At 56.2% G+C, this 22,241-nt stretch overlaps 7 protein-coding genes across 7 annotated transcripts; 3 read left to right on the forward strand and 4 right to left on the reverse strand.

Annotated features, from left to right (window-relative positions):
• Positions 1-218: 218 nt before the first annotated feature.
• Positions 219-980, forward strand: VDAG_07963 (GMP synthase; the record flags this gene model as incomplete). The annotated part of the gene is made up of 1 exon (XM_009652729.1): positions 219-980. The coding sequence occupies one exon, from the start codon at positions 219-221 to the stop codon at positions 978-980; it is 762 nt and encodes a 253-aa protein (XP_009651024.1).
• A 34-nt stretch (positions 981-1,014) lies between these two features.
• On the reverse strand, positions 1,015-3,603 carry VDAG_07964 (uncharacterized protein; the record flags this gene model as incomplete). Its single annotated transcript, XM_009652730.1, has 3 exons — positions 1,015-1,120; positions 1,821-3,296; positions 3,362-3,603. The coding sequence occupies 3 exons, from the start codon at positions 3,601-3,603 to the stop codon at positions 1,015-1,017; spliced, it is 1,824 nt and encodes a 607-aa protein (XP_009651025.1).
• A 3,256-nt stretch (positions 3,604-6,859) lies between these two features.
• Positions 6,860-9,341, reverse strand: VDAG_07965 (spindle assembly checkpoint component MAD1; the record flags this gene model as incomplete). Its single annotated transcript, XM_009652731.1, has 2 exons — positions 6,860-8,982; positions 9,101-9,341. The coding sequence occupies 2 exons, from the start codon at positions 9,339-9,341 to the stop codon at positions 6,860-6,862; spliced, it is 2,364 nt and encodes a 787-aa protein (XP_009651026.1).
• Positions 9,342-10,785: 1,444 nt separating this feature from the next.
• VDAG_07966 (mitochondrial import protein MMP37) lies at positions 10,786-12,411 on the forward strand (the record flags this gene model as incomplete). Its single annotated transcript, XM_009652732.1, has 1 exon — positions 10,786-12,411. One exon carries the CDS (start codon positions 10,786-10,788, stop codon positions 12,409-12,411), a length of 1,626 nt encoding a protein of 541 aa, XP_009651027.1.
• A 412-nt stretch (positions 12,412-12,823) lies between these two features.
• VDAG_07967 (GU4 nucleic-binding protein) lies at positions 12,824-14,092 on the reverse strand (the record flags this gene model as incomplete). Its single annotated transcript, XM_009652733.1, has 1 exon — positions 12,824-14,092. The coding sequence occupies one exon, from the start codon at positions 14,090-14,092 to the stop codon at positions 12,824-12,826; it is 1,269 nt and encodes a 422-aa protein (XP_009651028.1).
• Positions 14,093-14,829: 737 nt separating this feature from the next.
• Positions 14,830-17,855, forward strand: VDAG_07968 (ISWI chromatin-remodeling complex ATPase ISW1; the record flags this gene model as incomplete). Its single annotated transcript, XM_009652734.1, has 3 exons — positions 14,830-15,235; positions 15,381-17,475; positions 17,526-17,855. 3 exons carry the CDS (start codon positions 14,830-14,832, stop codon positions 17,620-17,622), a joined length of 2,598 nt encoding a protein of 865 aa, XP_009651029.1. The 3' UTR covers positions 17,623-17,855.
• Positions 17,856-18,133: 278 nt separating this feature from the next.
• VDAG_07969 (secreted glucosidase) lies at positions 18,134-19,205 on the reverse strand (the record flags this gene model as incomplete). The annotated part of the gene is made up of 2 exons (XM_009652735.1): positions 18,134-18,692; positions 18,751-19,205. The coding sequence occupies 2 exons, from the start codon at positions 19,203-19,205 to the stop codon at positions 18,134-18,136; spliced, it is 1,014 nt and encodes a 337-aa protein (XP_009651030.1).
• Positions 19,206-22,241: the final 3,036 nt, after the last annotated feature.

Here is a 22,241-nt window from a genome sequence, read left to right on the forward strand (position 1 = left end):
TTCTCCTCAATCCTTTCTCTTCAATCCACCTGGGCTCGTTCAAGATCTCTATCAGAAGTCGTATCTATCAAAAGTCACATTCTTAAGGACTCTGCCATCTACGACAACTGCACATCCTTAAGGACCTCACGAAGAACCCCACAGACCTTCACAGCACACACGGAACACAGAACACAGAACACAGAACACAGAACCACACAGTAACAGAAACACACACCATGGGCTCCACGCCCTCTCCCATCCGCCTCGCCATCCTCGAGGCAGACACCCCCCTGCCCGAGACCCAGGCCACCTACAAGGGCTACGGCGGCGTCTTCACGGCCCTCCTGCGCACCGCCGCCCTGACGCTGCCGACGCCCGCACCCCTCGACTCGCTCGTCACCATCACGACCCACGACGTCGTCAACGACCCATCGTCCTACCCCGACCCCGATACCATCGACGCCATCCTCGTCACGGGCAGCAGACACACGGCCTACCACGACGAGCCCTGGATCCTAGCCCTTGTCGACTACACCGCCCGCTGCCTCGCCACGGGCCGCGTCCGTGCCATCGGCGTCTGCTTCGGCCACCAGATCATCGCCCGCGCCCTCGGCGGCACCGTCCGCACCTCGCCCAAGGGCTGGGAGGTCGCCGTCACCGACGTCACCCTGACCCCTGTCGCCCGCGACCTCTTTGGCCTCGATGTCCTGCGCATCCACCAGATGCACCGCGACGAGGTCGTTGACGTGCCGTCCGGCGTCGAGAGCCTCGCCGCCACCGACACGTGTCCCGTCCAGGGCTACTACGCCAAGGGCCGGTACATTGCCGTCCAGGGCCACCCCGAATTCACGGGGCCTATTGTCGCCGAGATCCTCGCGAGCAGGCACAAGATGGGTATTTTTGACGACGACACGTACACCGAGGCCGTCGAGCGCGCCGGCATCGAGCATGATGGTGTGGCCGTCGGCAGGGGGTTCCTGAATTTCCTGCAGCAGTAGGCGGCCATTGGCATGGTGGGGGGATTCGTTCTATTTATTGTTCCCGGACAGCCGTCAGACCCTGGGTGCACGGCAGCACAGCAGAGAGCACAGCAGAGAGCACAGCAGGTGACGGTGACACGGCGTTGAAGGCAGCATAGCTATGGTTACATCGGTTACATTTCGACAGACAGTTTCATCAACTCCTTTCTTTACCTTTGAAATGTATGTCTGAAATCAAGACGCCAGTCTCATAACTGACGCATATCTAGCTCACGACCTTCTTATCTTGTCCATACCATCTAATGCCGCCAGTAACTAACCACCAGATGCGCCGGATGCCATGCTTGACCTCCTCGGGTATCATTCAAAAAGCAGCCCTATCCCTCCGTCGACAAAGGAGATCGTCACGTCCTCTCTCTCATCTCAAACACATCGCCTACCTGCCTCTCTCTCCCATGACTCTCCCCCTCTTCATGATCCTGCCCCTCATGATCTCCCCGCTCATGATCCTCCCCCTCATGATCCTCCCCCTCCGCTCCCACGCGATCCAGCCACTCCCACCACTCCGTCTCCGTCCGCGGCGACCGCTGCCCCGTCCTCGGCGACCTCTGCCTCATCCTCCTCTCCGAAGCCTCGATATCCCGCCTTGCCCTCGCGTTCCTGCCATCAAAAAGCATCTCCTCCCTCGTCCGTCCGGGGCCCTCGCCCTGCCTCATCCCCCAGCGAGTCCGCCAACTGCCCCTGCACCCTCCATCACCACCAACACCGCGCCCCTCGCCCCTCGTCACGGCCGCCGCGACAGCAACAGCCGGCGCCCTTCCCAACCCCTGCCTTGCCTTCCCGTGCCCGTGCCGCCACGGCTTCTCCCGCAGCGCAAACAGCACGGCATCGGCGGCTCCCTGCATGCACAGGCTCACGAGGCTCGCGAGCACGAGCCCAAAGGGCCCCGCGCGCAGCGGCTCGTTCCACCGCAGCACGTGCTGCGCGAACGGCACCGCCCACACGAGTATATAAACGAGCGGATAGACGAAGAGTAGGCGCAGCTGCCGCCGGATTTTGAGCCGCGCGCGCGCCATGCTGCCCGACGGATCGGTGGCCGTGGCGCCGATCCCGGTTCCGGTTCCGCCGGTGCGCCGGAGCGGGCCGGCCGAGGCGGCGATGGCGAAGAGAAAGGGCGAGGGCGAGGGCGTTGATGAGAAGGCTGTCGAGGAGGACTCGGTGTGCGGGTGTCGATATGGCCGCCCGTTGGGGCTGGAGAGCGATGAGGGCGACTGGTCACTTGTTTTGCCGAGGCTTGGCGGCAGCGAGTGTCGCGCCGTTGTCGGATCGGAGGTGCGGGCTGGTGGAGGGGAGGCGATGGCCTGGTAGGACACCCGGTTGTCCCCTTGTTGTGGGAAGTGGACGGCTTCGACGTGGGCGTCATGTTGCGTCGTGTATTGTTCTTGGTGTTGATTTGCCTCCCGCAGCTGTTGTTGTTGCTGTTGCTGCTGCTGCTGCTGCTCCGTGTCCATCGACGCGACGGCCTCGCCCCCGAACAGAGGCCACTTCCACCGAATACCGTGCGCCGTGTGGTGCGAGTCGACACGCAACCGGCCGGCCAACGGACGCCGCAGCGGCTCGCCGCAGGAGCCCTCGCTCGAGACGGACCCGTGGCGCTGCCGCTCCTCCTCAGAGCACGAGTGGTGCGAGTCGGACGTCGACGGGATGAGCCCGTGGTAGGCGATCGGCGGCGTCGGCGGGACAGACATGTTGCGTGTGCCGGCCTGGTTGTTGCTCACATTGCTCGGGCTGCTCGTCGTCTGGTCGATGCTGACGGGCGGCGGCGGCGGCGCGTTGCTGTGCCGCCGCATTTTGCTCTCCTTGCCGAAGCGGTGCATGAGCACCGACACGTAAACGTACGTACAAAAGTACGACACGATGATGATGAGCAGGATGACGTACCGCGGAATCCAGCTCAGCGCGAGCCGCGCCCAGAGCGGCTGGATCGGCAGGTAGCAGTACTGCCCGTTGTTGACGTACGCCGGCGTATTGATGAAGGCGAGGGACGCCAGGACGACCGGCAGGATGAACAAGACGGCGTAGGCCGTGCGGCGGTACGGATACAGCCCGCTCTGGCCGTTGAGCTGCCTTGGCTTGAAGATGTAGAGCGCTGTGTGGATGGCGATGAGTGCCACGGCTATGTCTGACGCCTCGATGCCGACGGCGAGGAAGAAGCCGCTTATCTGGCAAAAGACCGACTCTGACTGGATCGGCCCCATGGCAAAGTCGACGATGGGAAAAATCATGAAGAAGAGGGCCTCGAGGCCGTCGCTGACAATGAGGAGCATAATGAGGCTGCACGTGTTCGTTAGTTGATTCCTGCCCTTTAAATCCAGAAAGGGCTGGCAGAAAGAACATACTCATGACGGAAGCTTCTGCGCATGCGGAAGAACCAATACGTAACAAGCACAATGAGTGACAGGGTAAAAAGCGAGAGAGACAGGGAAACGCATCGCAAGATGTAAACCTGCTGGTCAGAAAGCCCACTGGGGATCTCGCTGTACTGCAACACCTCGCGGTTGTCCAAAATGAAGTATCCAGTGCTTTCCGTGTCCGAGGATGAGCCCAGAACCGGACCCAGACCGCCAGATGTGGGCGGCATGACAGCAGACCAATACTCAGGCCTTGATGCTGATGCCGTTGGTGAAGCATACAAGCAGCTCGAGACGTAGAACTTAGGTGGGGATGGGGAAGGTGTTTTTCAGAAATCGACCGACATGGTAAACCTTTTCGTTAGGATGTTGTTAGGCGTATTTCGATGAGCTGCGCGCAAATACCGATTGGAACTGTGCTGGTTGTACTGAAGCTCGTCCTTGTCCCTGCGTCGCCGGCCAGGGAGTTGGGCTCGCAATGACAACCTCGATGTTTGATAAACCGCGTGTCGGTTGTCCTTTGTCCAATACTCTTTTCCAACGTCCAAGAGGCAGAATGCGTCATGGGTACTGGATATCGAGGGCAGCAGGTGCCCCTTGCACTACTCGTCAAGTCGTATCCGGTAGTTGAAGGAGGTACATGCGGTAGTCCTGCGCGCCGAGCTTTGCGTTCGTGACGGTCCTTTCCGGTGGAGCCCTATTCCCGTGCTTGACGGCGAGGATGGACAGCTGCAGGTGGACTCGAGAGTGTGTGTGTGTGTGGTCCAGTCGGTTCTCCGGTCGAGGTTCCGGAGGAGAAGAGTGCGAGGGCGCAAGTGGGAGGCAGCTTCAAGTCAATCACCTGCTTGACAGATCGTCGAGGTTGCTCTCGCCACCTTGTCTTCGAAGCCGACTTTGGCAAGGGGCCTTATCAGTGAGCTGCCCGGATCAAGCTCCGAGCTGGGGGGTCCTGGAGAAAAAAGGCAAATGCAAAAAAAGACACATCCAATCAGCCCTGTAGGGAGGGGGGAGGAACTGTAATATCAGGATGGGCGGATGGGCGAGTATTCTGGAGACCAACCTTACGAAGACATGACAGCACCCATTACAGCCAGGCGCCAACAAACGGTCTACCGTCGGACAGCCAAAGCTTATGAAGAGACACGCAAGGCCGATCTCTGCTGGGTAGACAAGACTCGCACACAGGGCGCCCACCCCCTTACGGACCGGCCGTCATCGTCGTCAGGCATCGGCAGACACAACAGAGGGGGAAAAAATTCGACAGCTTGCATACGTGTAGGGCAGGACCAGGGTCGGGAAGCAAGGCATGGCGGAGAGACAACAGGGGGGGCAGGCGGTCCACCACACAGAGAGACTTTGGGCCGGATCGAGGAGGACGACGCGCGAGCGGCAGACGGGTATCCAATGGCCGCTGGCCGGACTGGCGGGTTCGACGCAGGAAGCATGGAGTCCGCGTGCCTCCGAGTCGTGGAGGCAGACCACCATTGGGACTTGCTGGGAAGATGACTCGGCAAGGGAGGCCGTGGGACACGGAAAGACATTGGCTCAGGCTGTACCGTACCATGCGGGGCCTGGGATGTCTCGGGGAACACGACGGCGTAGGCCAGGGATGTGCCAGAAAGGGCCATCCTGAAGAGGTTGGAGGCGCCTGGGGTGCAAAGCTTGGTATTGACCGTGGCTCCGGGAAAATGGGGGCTCAGGGTGCGGGATGACGAACGGTGGCTGTCCTAGTGTGAGAGAGAGGCTTTGCCCACCGACCCATGCTGTATTTGTCTCGATCTTGTCTGCCGCCGTGCTCTTCTTGTCGCGTGTGCTGCAGAACGGAAGAGCGACAGAGGCAGTGCACGACGGCGTGTGATGTGATGAAGTCCACCATAGGTAAGTAGTCTATGGAGGCCCAGGAGGGTTAGAGCCAGTCTGTTTATCGTTGATCGTGCCGCTGAAGCGGCTTAAAGATGGAATTAGGCCGGTCACACTGTTCCGTTGATCCCGGCCGCTCTTGCTGGCAAGCAGCGTATTGCCTGGGGCCCTGGGCAACTCGGACGATGACCAGAGCGAAAAGGAAGTGATCGCTCCAGTGTTGCGTTGCTCGCCAGCCCGATATGGACTGTTCGAATAGCGGTAGCACTGAGCGAACGTCTGGCCATTAAATGTACAGTACTTGTTTCTGCAGATGAACCTTCGTCAGCAGATCAATCTGCCAGTCAACGGCGTCGGTTTTGTTATAGGACGTCACGCGAGTGAACGAGAGGAGCCAGCTCATCGTACAGCGAGTGAGCTGTGCACCTTCAAGCCTTCAAGATTCAATAATGGCTCGTCACATGGCCTGCTTTCGCTTGAGCTCACTGTAGCGGTGAAGGCACAAAAAATGGGGGAGCGCCAAACATCACTGCATTTCTTCAGGATAGCCGTGCGCGCACGCCCGCCCAAGCCAGATCACCACCGGCAAAAAAGCGCACCGATCCAAACGATCCCGATTGATTAGCGCTCTTCCTTCAAGTGGTACCTTAGGTTTGGCGCCAGCCAGTACATGGAAACACCAAGAAGGGAGACTGAGCACCGACCGCCTACTGTTGCTAGCCCATCCCCAGCTTTCAACCAAGTGTCCCCTTTAGCGGCCGTAAGCTTGAACTGCTAATGGGCTTCAGCGGTCGCATGCCGCATGGAGAGCATGCCGTATGGAGAAAGCTAAACGCCCCCGGATGGGGGTTCACTGACTGGCGACACTGAGGAGGAGTCCGATCGGCGTCGCATCGAGTACTGTGCGGCACGTACATGTAGGCTCCTCAGTATGGGACCATTGAATTGTAACCTACCTTTGTATGGAGTCGACGTTGTCAAAGCAACCTCCCGCTTCCCAGTCTCGCTCCCCTGGCTGCTTGGTCTCTTGGCAGGTTGGGAGTGGATTGTCATGACACATGTGAGATGAGCTCTCGGCCCTCTCTATAAGGAGATTACCGGGACGCAAATATGAAGATAACGTAACAAGAGAGCAGCGGTTCGACCCCAATGAAACGGAACAAACGCGAGGCCAATCATGCTTGTACGTGTGGACGAGGATGAGCGATGCATCTGATGACATTAACTTTGGCACTGCCCTGCGATCTTCGGACCCGAGTCTGGCTCCGTGCATCCCCTGGATCTCGGCTTCGTTGAAGGTTCAGCATGGGGCCCAAGTACTAGCCTTACCCTGCCGAGATCCACGGCTGTCGTAGAGTGTCGCCTCAGATGCCGCATAGCAGGTCACACATCACACAGAGGATTCGAGGGCGCTGGCTTGCATCATCATAGCATCAGTATCATCGACGAGCCGGTATCCCCGGGCCCGCTACCTTTGGTATCTAACAAAACACGGCAACAGATTGTACATGGAAGGTCAAGTCCAACGCCCTACGCCGCTGCGCTTCTTCGCGTTCTTCAAAAGAGACACTCGCAGACAGTCCACACACAAACACACGTACCCAGAACAGCATGACAGCATCGCCACTAAGTTTCTTGCTCTTCAAAAAACTCAATGGTCATGGCCGCAAGAAATCCCGGAATGCAGCCTTTGGTGTGCACCCAGTATTTGATGTGGTTGCTGATCTTCGCTGCGAACGCGCTTCTGGGCCCGCCGCTGACCTTCATTGTGCCCTTTTCTCCGTCAAAGACAATCGAGTTCTCGTGCTCGTCCGTCTTTGAAGGGTAGTACTGAGATTCGACACGCATCTTGCCGTTCGGCATAAACGTAACTGTCCAGCCCATGGTGGAGAAGACGGCCTCCTTGAACTCTTGAGACTTGTTGCCCCAAACTTCCTTCAGTCGCCTGCTGAGCTTCTGTGCGCTCGCCGTCTCGGCCTTGGCTTCGTCGATGAGACGTTGTGCTGCCGCTAGCTGCGACGCAGGGACTGTCGGGAAAGACCCTGATTTAGCTCGCGACTGCATGTGAGCCAGCAGCTCGGCGTTTTCCGTCTGCAGGGCCTTAAGCGTCGAGAGCTTGATGGCTTCGTAGTCGGATGTTGGGTTGGATCGCAGCGAAAGTACGCGCGTTTTCGACGACTTTTTAGCCGCCTTCAGCTGCTCTTGTGCTACCGACAGCTCCTTCACCGTGAGCGCATGTTGTGACTGCAGGGCCGAGAACTCGTCTTGCAGTTTGCGCTTCTTGCGTGTGAGTTCTGCCAGCTGCGCCGAAAGCCCGGCGTCGTTCTCGTCCGTCCCGTCGTCGATTCTGGGTCGCTTATTCCCAGTCGTAGGCTGCGTGGTTTGAAGGGACGCCATCTCAGCCGCCAGAGCTTGCGTCTCCGACTTGTACTGATCAATCAACTCCTCGAGCTCCTTGATGCGCCTGGCTTTGCCCTCATCGTAGTTCTCCGGCTGAAGGTCTTCTGTGTCAAACAGCGCCAACTGTGCACGCAAATTCTCGACTTCCTTGACAGCTAGCGCTCGTTGACGCTCTGCCCTCATGCGCGCTTTGTCGGTATTGGAAGCACTGGCGTTGGCCTTGGCGTTCTGCACCTCGCCCTTGAGGCGCGTCACCTCGGTTTCCAGAGACTTGATACTGCTGTCCTGCGCAGCCAATTCGGCTTGCAGGCCGCCAATCTTGTCCAAGTGAGACGCGATCGTGTACCGCTCAGCAATGAGAGCCCGGGCCAGGGCTTCAGGGGAGTCGAATTCGAGATCCTCACCCGATGCGGTCGTGCTCTTGAGGTACGCGGTCCAGGCCAGCCTTTCGTCTTCGAGACGTTGACGCTGAATCTGAGCTTCCGAGAGCTCAACCTCGAGAGCCTGAGCAGCCTCAAGCTTGCGGAGCAGAGAACGCTTCTCTTCCTCCACAACCTCTGTAGCCCGATGGACTTGTCGCAAATGCTTTAGTTCACTCAAGTTTTCCCGATTCGTCGACTCGAGGTTCCGAATATGCGCAACTTGCTCAGACAGCTCTTGTTTGATGATGGCCATTGTGTCGGCATCTCCGGTCTGTGCCTTTAGGCGCAGCACCTCGGACTCCAACTCGCCAATGTGGGTGTCCTTCTCGGCCAGCTGCACCTGCACCTGCTGCAATACCGTTTCGCGAGCCTGGCTCTCCTGCTCCAGCTCCTGCACAGACTTTTGAGCGGCTTGGAGCTGCATTTCGAGATCGATCGTCTTTTTCTCGTTGATCCGAGCGGCTTCGTCCTTGGCGTTGGAAAGGTCCTCGAGCTGCTCCTGTACCAGACGAGCCTCCTCTTCAGCATCACGCGCCCTTTTCTCCCAGGTCGACTTTTCTTGGTTGGAGGACTCTCGAATATCAGCAAGCTCTTTCTGCGCCGACTCCAGTTGGCGGAGCGCCTGCGACTTCTCCGTCTCGGCCGTCTGTTTCGCGGTGAAATCAGCTTGGGCGCGTCGGCGCTGGTCTTCGATATCGGCATTGTGTCGAGCTTCGGCCATCTGCTTCTCTTGCTCGAAAGTCTCTATCGTGTAACGGAGGCCGCTGAGCTCCGCCTTGAGCTCCTCGATGACATGGCGTTGAGACTCGTATTCCTCCGCGTCGGGTGGGGCAAGATTTTCCTTCGAGCTCTCCCGCGAAACGGCGCGCAGCGACTCGCCAGCGGCGCTTTGACGAGAAGATGGTCTGCTGGCAGCATTGTCGGCACCTGTCAAGAGGTTGTATGTCGGCTGTGTCTGGGTTGCGCGGAAAGTCTGCGGCGAAGCGTCAACTCAGTTGCCCCGGGCGGCCAGGGGGGGGGGATTTGTTTTGATGCAGCTACTTACGCGCGATCCTCGCAAGGACGTGTGTGGTCGGGGGATGCTGGCAGGACCAGCGCTGCGGTTCAATCGTCCGGAGAGAGATGTGCGCCTGGGCGGCTCGCCGGATGGAGTATGCGACCTCATCTCGGCGCTGCGAAGCTCGACGGGGCGATTCAGCGACCGGCGATGTTGTTTGTTTCGTTTGTTGATTGACCAGATCTGCGCCGCCGGTGGTGATAAGGTCACGTGCGTCGGTGGGGTGCATGGGCTGCTTGGCAGCTTGCCTGCTGTGACAGGGATATTGCTTGTATCCTCGTCCATTTCAGCTGGGAGCCTTTTGAAAATGATGAACTGAATTGATATTCTGGGACTGTCAAGTCGCTGCTTATGAATTGATCGCAAGGACTCAAAGAGTACACGTCTGGCAGTCTATTGACTGTTAAGATGTATGAAGGTGTCTTTGTTCGCCGTTCTTCTGGAAGGTATTATGTACGACGATTGATCTAGGCAGTCACCATATGCCTGCCGTCTGGGCTTAGCTGCCTCGATAAAATCAATGGCCCGGCACCAATTACCAAGACGGAGAAATTCTCAGAGTCTTGAAGCCTGCCTGTACCGAGTTGATGGTCGAAGAAATAGTCCTTAATTCAGTGATAAATCCAAATACACATGGTCGCCCAGGGTACCTTACCTATCAGCTTGAACGAGCTAGATGAACACATATCCTGAAGTATTTTAAAATTGGAATGATGCTATTCACTAAGCCGATTGCTTTTTCGCTTCCAGCAGGAAGATCGACTTGACTCACTGAAAGCCAATACAAGGCTTGAAAATGGTCTTCTGCTTCCCTGTCCGAGCTAGGTACCTAGGTACCTAGGCAAGCCGATTACCCCAGATGACCAACGAGTTACCTGCTTTGCCACGCTGGCACGCCCTCTGCTCATGGTCCTCCTTCTCAAGCAGCCGAGAAGCCCCTCAACCTCATTCGTCGCCACTGTCAACAGCACCAAAGGCTCAACGAGGGAGGTGCATCGCCAAGATCACAGCTCGCTGGAGATGGACGATGTGGTGCCTGACCACGGAAGCGGCCGTCAGGTGGACCCTGCACAATGACGTGCCAGCAGATCCCCGCGTATGGTTTGAGCTTGTTCCTGTCTTGGCGAAGCACAGCACAGAATATGCTCCGTGCACTGGCCATTTGCTGCTTCCCCAAACAGGTGAGCTCGCAGCAATCACAGATTTTCCTTCAAGCCAAGATCCTACAACACCCCTTGAATTTCAACCCGGCGCCCTCTATACAGCCGTCATCACGTTGCCGAAGGAGCTGGCTGCGGATCAACCACGAAATCTGCAGCTTCAGGCCGTGTCTCGACTACTCAATCCGACCATTCCGCTCATTGACGCCAACCGACGATCCAGTCCCCCGCTACCAATTTGGCCGTCCTGTACAACCTGCATATGGATTCCTTCAGCGAATGATCTCTCGCAGCTGCTAGAGCTGGCGACCGCATCTCCAGCCGACATACAACCTCCGAGTGTACAAATTTCCCATTTCCACGATTCGACAGACGCCAGACTACATCAAGAGCCTACATACGCCGCGTCTCGTAATCGCGACGAATCTCGATCCCACCCAACCCTCCAGCTCACCGTATCGACGGGAAACCAGCGCCATGGCAACAGCACTGACTCAAAACCGGCTGGCTCGGATGGCCTGGCCGTCGACTTCGCAGCCTCTGACTTCGATGCGACCTTTGCGCCGCCAATGCGTCTCTGCTTTCTCCTACACCAGACTGTACTCGGAACAGACTTCACCGGATACCAAGGCTGGCCAGACAAAACCTAAGGATGGTTCGCACATTGGGGAGAAGCAGCAGGCTGGATCGAAAGCACCTACATATGTTCACAGAGGTTCAGCCATCAACTTTGCGATCGGCGATAAATATCGCATCAGGGAGCCCCGCGAAGGACCTCCCTTGTCAGCGGAGAACTGGGAGGACCACCCGAACGCCAGGCTCGAAGAGTTTGACGAGCTTCCTTACGAGCTCTTCGGCACCAATCAACACATTGAGTTCCACGCCGAATTCAAAAAGGAGCTCACTCGACTGCTCCGATCTTACCGTGCTCCCATCATGTATGCCTTCGCCTACGGGTCCGGAATCTTCCCGCAAGCCAAACCGAACCGCCACGTTAGCGATGAGGAATATCGCAGCGTTCATCCCAAGCCGTCACAGGCATTGAAGGAGGTGCAAGCCTCTGGGCCCAAGTCCATTGATCTCATCTTTGGTGTGACCCACACGCAGCACTGGCACAGTCTCAACATGCGACAGCATCCCGAGCACTATTCTTCGCTCGCCAAGTTTGGATCTGGTCTCGTGTCCACGACACAGGAGCGTTGGGGCGCTGGCGTCTACTTTAACCCGTACGTCATCCAGAACGGTGTGCAGATCAAATACGGCGTCACGTCGATTGACAATCTTTGCACTGATCTTTCTTCGTGGAATAATCTCTACCTAGCAGGCCGTCTCCAGAAGCCGGTTAAGATCCTGCGTGACCACCCTCGAGTCCGCCTTGCTAACCAGGCGAACTTGATCTCGGCTGTCCGGACCGCACTACTGCTTCTTCCACCGCAGTTTACCGAGAATGAGCTCTACTCCACCATCGCTGGCCTTTCTTACCTTGGCGACCCGCGTATGGCTCTCCCGACAGAATCTCCGAGCAAGGTCACCGACATTGTCACGCACAACATGACCTCGTTCCGGAAACTCTATGGTCCGCTATTGGCCACTCTGCCCAACGTCGACTTTACTGCGACAACACCCGACAATGCCGATCCCGACGCCAACGCAAAGTTGTCCCAGGACATGGACCCGACGAAGCGTGCCAACATGGTCCGGCGCCTGCCTTCCACCTTCCGCTCCCGCCTTTACTTCCAGTACCAGAAGAAGTTCATGATGCCTCGCGGGGAGTTCCGTGCCCTGATGGAGGCTTCCAAGGACGACGGCGAGGAGTCGTTCAAGCGCCGCACGGGCGGCGGCTTTGAGCGCCGTATCGTCCAGGACGACCCGGCAGAGCTGCAAGAGATCATCCGCAAGGTCATCCGCCAGACGGTCAACTGGCCCGCCACGGCGCAGACCATCAAGGGCTTCTTCACAGCGGGCATCCGGCGATCCTTGCGGTACGTGTACGAGAAGTGGATCAAGTTCCGCGCGGGCAAGGCGAAAATGGCAGCAAAGAAGCAAGAAGAAGCGGCGCTGAAGCAGGAAGCTTCGAAGCAGGAGACCGCAAAGCAGGAAATCAAGGTGGAAGCGAAGGAGAAGACAAAACAAGAGTGAAAAAGACGCCTGGCATTTGAGTGTGTATCATATCTATCTTGGTCAGGGCGTTGGCTGTGCATAGTCCGACGGCATAGCGTTGGTTCGTGGGGATAGATCTGGGGCTCCCCCATGTGAGAGCGGGCGGATTTGTGGTTTGCGATCCGGGCGTTCGGGCGGCATGTACAAGATGGTTTGGGTAAATTCGCGTGTGTACTTCAACAACGATTCGACGGATTCCGGCCGATGAGGTGCTGCACATCAGTTGTTTTCGTATGTAAATGATATTTCGACAAGGGAGGCCCAAAATAACCAAAGACTCTGTCGGGCTTTTCACTTGAATCCTTCACAAATTTCAGAAGTTTGGCATCTGGATCTATTCTTATCAGACATGCTTGTCTTCTTTGGACAGCATCCTGACATTCTAGCCTATTTACCGCACAGTGGCTCCAGTCAGGGTCTGGACCGTGCAGACACCGCCGGCCTCGGTGACGAGCTTGCCGGTTCCCTCTTTGCCGAGCTCCTTGACGGCGGCGGCGTCAAAGGCGACCTCGAGGCCGGCCGTTGTCGTGAAGCCGGGCTGGATGGTCTCCCAGACCTTCTTCTTGGGGTTCAGCACGCCCTCGGGCTCGCCCTTCCAGCCCTCGAAGAAGACGCGGTCGCCGGCCTTGGCGTCGGCGGGCGGGGCGACGAGCTCGACCGGGCCCTTGTGATCGTCAACCTCGCCCTCCTTGAGGCGGGGCGAGGCGGCGAGGACCATGGCCGAGGACTTGATGCCGCGCATCTTGACGGGCTTGAGGTTGCAGACGACGACGACCTTGCGGCCCTGCATCTCCTCGAGGGGGATGAGGCCGTTGAGGCCCGAGCAGACGGTGCGGCAGATCTGGCCCTCGAATTCGGTCGTGTCCTCGCCGGCAGGGTCGCCCATGGCAATGGTCGAGACGAAGAGCGAGTCGGCCTCGGGGTGCTTGATGGCCTTGAGAATGTGGCCGACGCGAAGGTCGATGAGCGAGGGCGACAGGGGCGCCGCGGCGGCGGGCGCCTTGGGCGCCTTGGGGGCCTTTTCCTTCTTCTCCTTCTTGGGCTTGGCGTCACCGGCGCCGACGGCCGCCTTGACCTTGTCCTTGACCTCGGCGGCCTTCTCCTTGGTGCGGTCGACGAGAGTGGCGTCCTTCTTGGCGTCGCCGGCGGGCGCAGCAGCAGGAGCGGTCCCGGCGGCGGCACCGGCACCGGCACCACCAGCGGCAGCAGCGGCGGCGGCGGCAGCCTTCTCCTTCTTGATGCGCTCCTTCTCGGCCTTGGCGTCGACGGGGGGCTTGACGTAGCGGACGTCGTCGAGGTCGACGGCGACCTTGTCGGTGTCGGTGACAGAGAGCTCAAAGGCGCCCGAGTTCTGCACAAAGTCGAGGTGGCGGACGATGTGGGGGTAGCCCTTCTCGCCGGTGCGCTCGTCGGCGGACCAGGCGGCGACGAGAGGCCGCACGGCGGTGTAGAGGGCCGTGTCGGCGCGGCTGGGCTTGCTGCCAAGGAGGGTGGTGCGAGTGCTGAGGTGCGTGTTGAGGGTCTCGAGGATGGGGCTCAGCTGAGCGGAATCAGGAGCGGGCGTCTTGGACTGCTCCTCGACGCGAGTGGCGGTGGTGAGCCATTGCTGGATCTCGGCCTCCTCGGTGGGAGTGTAGGTGTTGGCGGAGATGGGGTTCATTTTGGTAGTGATGCTCCGAAGGAGGCTTGGGCGGAGGGCTCGTAGGGGCAACAGCGTGGCGGTGGACAGGATGAAGATGTGGGAGTGAGGATGGTGTTGAGATGGCGGTTGGCAGGTCAAAAATTCAGTCTGCGGCGGGGTACATGTAGGTAGTCACTGCCATGGGTTGAGCTTCACAGCAGAGGCAATACCCCGCCAAACTTGTGGGTGGGACCGAGACCAGCATGAACTGATGGTGCCAGCTGGCATAGACTGGCACCTTGCTTGATGGTCACCTGGGCATGGTTACTTTTATCTACAAGTGACTTACAGGGGACTTAATGGGCAAGACGCGCGCCCCCACAGCTGGTCCAGTGACACCGCGCGCCCTTTGCGCGTCGCCCTTCAGCTCTTGCACGTCATTGACTCAATTAGTCGCGGGATTGGCCCTTGTTCATCTTTGAGTCGCGTTGGAGGGGGAGCAATCGCACCTTCCATTCCCTAGGTAGGTAGGTACCTTAGGGACCTAGGCATCTGCCACCACCCAGTCACTCCTCAGTATTGCCTCTTCTCCTCATCTTCTCTCTGCATCGCTCCCTCTAGATCTCTTTTTGGTCGCCACCACTCCTCCCATCTCGTGCCGTCACCACTGTCCTCGCTTTCCCTCACGCGCTCAATCCCGATTGTCACCCGACTCGCCCCGACGCTGACCTTCAATACCAGCTCTCAAAATCAACCGCCCTGAGAGACGTCGCATGATGGCTTCACCCTCTCCTTCCGACGAGGACTCGGTCCTCTCTCGGGGGCAAGAGCCCCCAACAGCCGAATCCTCACCACCTCCCGAAGATTCTTTCGAGGACCTCTCACCAGAGGCCCAAAAATGGCAACAAGACGAGGAGAAGGCGCGCACCGCGAACGAGCAAGCGGAGAAGAAGAGAAGGGATGCTATTCAGAAGCGGAAGGATAACAAGAAGCCTGAAACAAAAGCCGAGCGCGAACAGAAGGCGCGCCAGCTCGATGACCTGTTGCTGAAGAGTGCTGCTTTCAGTGACATCCTGACCAAGAAGACGCAGGTCTTGGGTAAGGTTGGAAGCGGTCTCGATGGAAAAATTTTGGGAGAGCACGATTTGCACATGGCGAAACAGCCCAAGTCTCTCATCAACGGTACGTTGAGAGACTACCAACTGGAAGGTCTGACCTGGATGTACGAGATTTGCCAGCAGGGCATGTCGGGAATCCTAGCAGATGAGATGGGCCTAGGTAAGCTTCAAGCCTCACGATGGCATTTCTGGCACTGACCATAGGACAGGCAAGACGGTGCAGGTGATCTCACTCATCGCCCTCCTTCGCGAAGAAGAATTCCTCGGCCCTCATCTGGTGATTGCTCCACTCAGCACATTAAGCAACTGGATCAACGAGTTTAAGAAATGGTGCCCCTCAATCCCAGTTGTCCTCTATCACGGTACTCCCAAGGCGAGACAGGACATCTGGGCCAAGAGCGTGAAGAAGCACCTCAAGGGTGGACGCCCAACGGAATCATTCCCGGTTGTGTGCACCTCATATGAAATGGTCTTGGCGGACAAGGCTGCCCTTTCCAAAGTCAACTGGGGCTTCATCATCATTGACGAGGGTCACCGCATGAAGAATTTCGATTCCATGCTTTCTCGGGAGCTTCGTACCTTCACTTCAGCGACGAGATTGCTCATTACCGGCACACCCCTGCAGAACAACCTGCGAGAACTTTGGTCGTTGCTTCATTTCCTGTTGCCAACCATTTTCAGTAACTGGGACGCCTTTGAGTCGTGGTTCGATTTTAGCGACCTCCAGGACGTGAAAGGGACATCCGAATTCATTGCTGATCGCGAGAACCAAGATTTGATCAAGAAGATCCATTTGATATTACAACCATTGCTTTTGCGCCGCGTCAAGGCCGACGTGGCTAAACACCTACCGAAGAAGCGAGAGTACATTCTGTACGCCCCAATGACCAAGGAGCAGACCGACCTGTACAATGCGATTAGCGACAAGAACATTGATTCGCGGACTTTCCTCGAGAACAAGGTCCTCGAGACGCTCGAAGCGTCGAGATACGGTCCAGCTCCTGCCATTATAAGCAGCCATCGAACCTCAAAAGCAGGAAGCAAAACGAAAAAGGTGGTGCCAAAAAAGGAGGACGAAAGCCTCAAGGTCTCTCTGCCATTGAGAACGACCCCTCGCAAGGGCAAATCAACAACTTCGGACGCAAGCCCGGCACCGAACGCGTTTACCATGCTCATGAGTAAGAAGATTGCCGATGTTCCTGCCAAGCAGACTAGAGGTCGCTCCACCAAATCGAAGGCATCCACAAAGCCACTAACTCGCGACGGCTCAACCGCATCGTCGAAGAGGAAAACGCCCCCCACAGCTGAGGTGTCGGTGTCAAAGAGTGCAAAATCAAGTCGAGCTTCCACCCCCGCAGTCGCATCTAAGAGTCTAACCCGCCAGGGCCGCTCGTTGCGACGCACCAGGTACACTGAAGCTGACTCCGATGAAGATAAACTTTCGGACGATGAGTTTGAGGCTAAGCTAGCCGACGAGATAGCCGACGATCATGTCAAGGAATCTTCACCTGAGTTGACGCCCGAAGAGGCAGATTTCAAAAGAATAGTTGACGCCGCAAAGCTGGAAATTTCCAGGAAGAAGCTTGGTAATCCGCTCATGCAACTGCGTCTTGTTGCCAATAGTCCGCATAACTTCTTCAACCCCTGGGGCCTCGAGAATGGGCCGGAAATCGATGAAAGAATCGTCACTGCCTCGGGAAAGATGCTGCTTCTCGACCGCCTTCTGCCCGCTTTGTTGAAACGTGGCCACAAGGTGCTCATCTTCTCTCAATTCAAAACGCAGCTCGATATTCTTCACGATTATTGTACATTCAGGAAGCTCAAGATCTGCCGCATCGATGGAAGTGTATCCCAAGCAGAACGTCAGGAACACATTGATGCCTTCAATAGCGACCCAGACTTCAAGGTGTTCCTGCTTTCAACACGAGCTGGTGGCCAAGGAATCAATCTCACTGCGGCCGACACCGTCATCTTGTTTGATTCCGACTGGAACCCTCAGCAAGATCTCCAAGCCCAAGACAGAGTCCACAGGCTGGGGCAAACGAAGCCGGTAGTGATCTTTCGGTTGGCAACTAAAGGCACCGTCGAAGACAGTCTCCTGCTCAGCGTTGAGGCAAAGCGTCGCCTCGAGAAGCTGGTCATCAAAGGTGGCCAGTTCAGAACGATGGGTCAAAAAATCAACAAGGATGAAGACTTGGACGAAGAGAAGCTCAAGGCGCTTTTGCTCAAGGACGGTCATGTGTACGAACAATCTGGCAGTGCTGAGATTCTGAGCGACAAAGACGTTGAGATTCTGTGTGATAGGTATGTTGCCAGGTGACACTTCAGCTATTTACTTGCTGACAATTCTCCAGGAGCGACTTGGCATATGAACGTGCTGCCATCGGCGATGGAAACGCAGAATCATTCAAGGTTGTTGAAACAGCAGCCACTGGAATTCTTGCGACCTAAGAGTCTTCACTACCTGTCCTTACTGCCTCCCCGATGACGGACGTCTTGGTTTGAGAGCATACCTGTATGATGGATTAATCATTGTCTGGTTACTCCGCTGGTTGGTTAGCAATACGCAGCGCTACTATGCCGCTTACGAATGATGTCTCAATCTTTTATGATCACACATGGAGTTAGCTACCGAGAACATCGCTCAAGCACCTAGTAAAAGCAAAATCTGGCACATTGCTGTGATACACGACGTTGATCGATGTCGTCTCAGCTCGCTCATACGCATGGCGTGCAAGCCTTCTAATGGCGCTGTTTATCTGACCTGATCACCATGTCTGCACACAGGAACTAGTAAGATGACCAAGGGCAGCCCCCAGGCATGCTCTGTGTGATGCATTTAGAATTCGACACGTTCCATCAACATGCTTCTATACGATGTCTAGACATACAAGCCATCCATACAAAATCAGCCCCTCAAGAACGGTAAATTGTCAAGTCTGCTGCTCTCCGTCCTTCGGCTTTAAAGGGAGAGATCGAGATCAGCAGAGCCACTGGCACTGGGGTCGACATCAAGACTGGTAGCGGGGTCGGCGGTCTCTGAGTCAAGGTCGGTTTGAGGGTTCAAGGTGATCTTATCATGCGAAGCGCGCGAGTTGTAGACAGCGACGTATCGGACCTCGAGCTGCCCTCCCGACTGGGTGGTGTTGAACGGTGTGTCACCACCCGCCAGAGCATTTGGGAAACCGCCTCCCAACGCCATGTTGAGAAGGATGAAGTGAGGACGGTGGACCGTCTTCTCCCAAACGTCAGGCGGCAGCACCGTCTCGTTGATTTCGTGGTACTTCTGCCCATCGATGTACCAGCGCAGGAACTCGGGAGAAGACGTCCTGTCAACCTCGATGGAGTACGTGTGGAAGTTACCAGCACAGGGGGCGTTGGGGCAGACTAGACTGTTACCCAGGCCGCTGGGTTCGTTACACACGCCGCCAGGGTTGGTGCCGCAATGAAGCGTGCCCCAGCCACGGTTGAGGTTGTTAACGTTCTCCATGATATCGAACTCGCCGATAGCAGGCCAGTTCCTACACGCTCATGCGTCAGAAACCAATGTCAGCCACACAAAATCTGGTGACCACCTACCAGTAGTTGCCACGATATTCGGCGCCCAGAGTCCAGAAGGCAGGCCAGTAGCCGACACCGTTGTCGCCGAGGGCTGGGAACTTCAGGCTGGCTTGAATGATCATCGACCTGTCCTTCTTGGCCATGAAGTCGGCTCGCTGAGTTTCGATGCGAGAAGAGGTCCAGGTTCCATCGTTTTGACGGATGGCGGTGATCTGGAGATTACCCTTGCCGTTGAGGTGGACGTTCTCGGGATTCTTGGTGTAGGTCTGAATCTCGCCCGTACCCCAGTTGGGAGGACCACCTGGGTAGCTGGAACCGGTGTCAAAGATCCAGTTCTTTTCTTTGGGAAGATTGCCACGTCGACCGTTGAAGTCATCGGCCCAGGTCAGCCAGTACCCCGGAATCTTGGGGACAGCTGCCTCTACCCCAGCCAAGAGGCAGAGGGCACCAACAACGACTTGAGTAGCGACCATCTTGCTGCGGTCACCGGCATGTCAGAGACCATGATGCGAAGCAATCTTTAAGTTCTTGAGAATTGACTTACATTAAGTCACAGTGAAAGACAGCAAAACACGTGCTGAGAGCGATGGTGTAGCTCAGGGAGTGAGAACAACGAGTGACAATTCGATTGAACGAAAGCCGGATTGACTGTAACAAGTCAACAGAGAGTAAAGAGTGGATGGCGAGTGGTTCACTGTGATGATCTCAAAGCAACGCCAAGAGGAGAACAATGACATCTTATGAAGAAAGAACGCTTCGTGTTTCCGGCATCGGACACGTGAAGGTTTGCTTTCGACCGTGGCATGATTTGTCACTGAAAGGGGTGCCAACGCAGCGGAAGTTTGTTAGCTGTGATGAGAGAACCCAAAAATGCACCCTGAACATGCCGAACACACCGTTGTCTCTTAGAGCAGAACAAATGGTGAACTCAAAGTGATTCAAAGTGAAATTAGATGTTACGATCATAGTTCGATGGACCATGCAGAGCTGTGTTCCTACAACTCTTCCTGATGGAAACTTAAGCAGCCCCTTTTGCCAACTACCGGGGCTGCCGACAGCGGACCCACTTTGCATGGTGTGGAATAAAATATTATGGCTACCTTACCTTAGCGTACAGTTGTCGATTAAGGAGTGAAAGTAATGGAGTTTATCCGCAGTCCGTGTCGGCACCCATATTAACCAAAAGAGAAGACAATGTCATCCAGAAAGTTTCCAAAGCCTCCGGTGCCCCTTGATTCCATTAGAGTCGTAACCCCCGGATCCTAGAAGAGGTGGTATCGGCGGCCACGGGAAATGAGCTCGTCTGCGGGAAATTGTGTACAGCCTATCTTATTGGACGGTCGTCTCCTGTCACAATGTTTGTAAGTGCTTTGCTGTCGCATCACATAGTGCTCAGGCCACTGACTTAAGGTCGGGAGAAAAAAAAAATGAATGTCGAGCATGAAGTTACTGAGCCAGAAATAGGATATTTTGGTGCCAGGAGCACGTATCGCCATGTTCCATTCAAGCTCATGCACAAAGTCGTGGGACGTACAATTACGGTTCAGGGACACAGATGCAGCCTGGAACTCATTATCTCATTTTGGTACCTTATTGTCGAAACTTTAAGTTAATCCTGATAAGATGCCGAGTGCCTGTGAATTCTCCAACCGTGCGGGAGAACGGCATTGTCTCTTGCGAAGCCATTAATTAGTCAGCTGCGTAGCTCTGCGTAGGATCCATTGCCCATATCGCCGCGCAACTGTGTAGAAGAAGGGCTTCCTCGTCAGATAGGCATGGAAAATTTGGAAAGTTGAGGAATTCCGAGACACAGCTTTCTCAAGTATGCACTGATGCCCACGTGCGGGTATGGGTATGTCTTCAACTGATCTTATGGTGGTTAAAGCTCGTAAACTTTACTCAAGGCCGTTGAGCGTGCCAGACCTGAGGTGTTAGACATAGGCACGATGCGATGTCAGAGGCGCTCTTTAGCAAGGTGAAGTCCTACTGTGGTGCCTGGGCCGGTCGATGCTCCTGCCATGCCGAGTTGCTCAATGCCGAGAAAAACAGGCGACGGATGCTGATCACTCCATACCATCAATGGAGCCATCCTGTCTCGGTGCGAAACCACTCTGCAACCACTCTCCCACCCTCGAGAATGTGCATTCACTAGCGGCTACAGATGCTGCGAATAACGAGCCTCTGGTGGGCGCGCCCAAAGAGAATTGCAAAAGGAGCAGTGCAAGATGTAGCAGTCTGTTGTGTGAAGTAGGCTTTGGTGTTCAGGGTATCGAGTTCAAAAGATAGATCCTGCACTGCAAGTCCGACCGCAGGATACCTGTGTAGGTAGGTTCACAGGCCCGGCCCTTCGTCAGATCGCCTTGATAACCTGACGGGCCGTATCTTAACCCAAGGCATTGAGATAGGGCGCAATGATGTGCCTGGGACCGTCTAAATACCAGAACTCCCGCCGATTCTACGACCATACGACCAGAAAATGTATTTCGATCTCATAAGGCGCTGTTAGTCTTCCAGACGACAAGACACAATTATGGCCACGTGAAGACATGTGGGTTTGCGGCACAGCAGACACACCTGCGGGAGGGTGGCAGTGCCAATCAGCCACGATGAACCCCGCATTCGCGAAGCTCCCAGCCCATGAACATGAACACGAATGTTCCTCCACAAGCCCATGTTGGTCTCTCAATCCAAGGCGGCCGTATGATGATCACTGCGTGTCCGATCATTCAAATTTGTTAAAGTGAAGAGTTTTACGATCCTTCCCGCTCTCATATTTCGCCAACACGGTTTCGCTACCTACCTCCCTTTGGCGAGGAAGCATGCTCTTAGCCCGGCGCGGCTCGATACATCGCACAAAATTCCATCCAGCATCAGGTGGCAAGAAAAGTAAATCCAAACAGACTTAGGTACATGAAGATATATGCTTCTCAAGCGAGTCATTCACCGATACTTTCCCTATACAATCGATTTCGAGCCAGTTACCTGGTTGGTACTTGTAAGGGAAATCTGATATGCCTCCAACACTTGAAAAGGCTAGCTCCATGCTGGGAATCCGTCTCGACAGTAACGGCACCACCTTTTCGCCTGGCAGCACTGTAGCAGGGTGCGTCTATCGGCAGGCTCACATCGTCTCCGCTGAAGCAATAGTCAAAGTTACAATACTCGGACGGGCAAAGACAAAGGTTGTCGCCGCACCGAGTATCCGTGGGGTGGCCACCGTGTATCGTGGAAGATCCATACTCGTTGACGAAAAAGACTATGTGCAAACGCTGTTCCAGGGACCTCTGCACATCCCCCCTATCGCTTCGACAGATGGAATTGGGCACCGGTGGCCTTTCGCTCTTACCCTCCCTCTCCAGACTACAGCCATGGGTGGATCTGATGAGCAGGGCGAGGCAGATCAGCCGCCTGAGCGTACTGATCAGCAGTTCCTCCCGCTTCTTTCACGATGACCGAGCAGGATTTGGTGCTCGGACGAGGGGTTATTGATACCCATCAGGCTGACTGCA

Source organism: Verticillium dahliae, genomic scaffold, assembly GCF_000150675.1.
Source record: "Verticillium dahliae VdLs.17 supercont1.18 genomic scaffold, whole genome shotgun sequence".
Lineage (NCBI taxonomy): Eukaryota > Fungi > Ascomycota > Sordariomycetes > Glomerellales > Plectosphaerellaceae > Verticillium > Verticillium dahliae.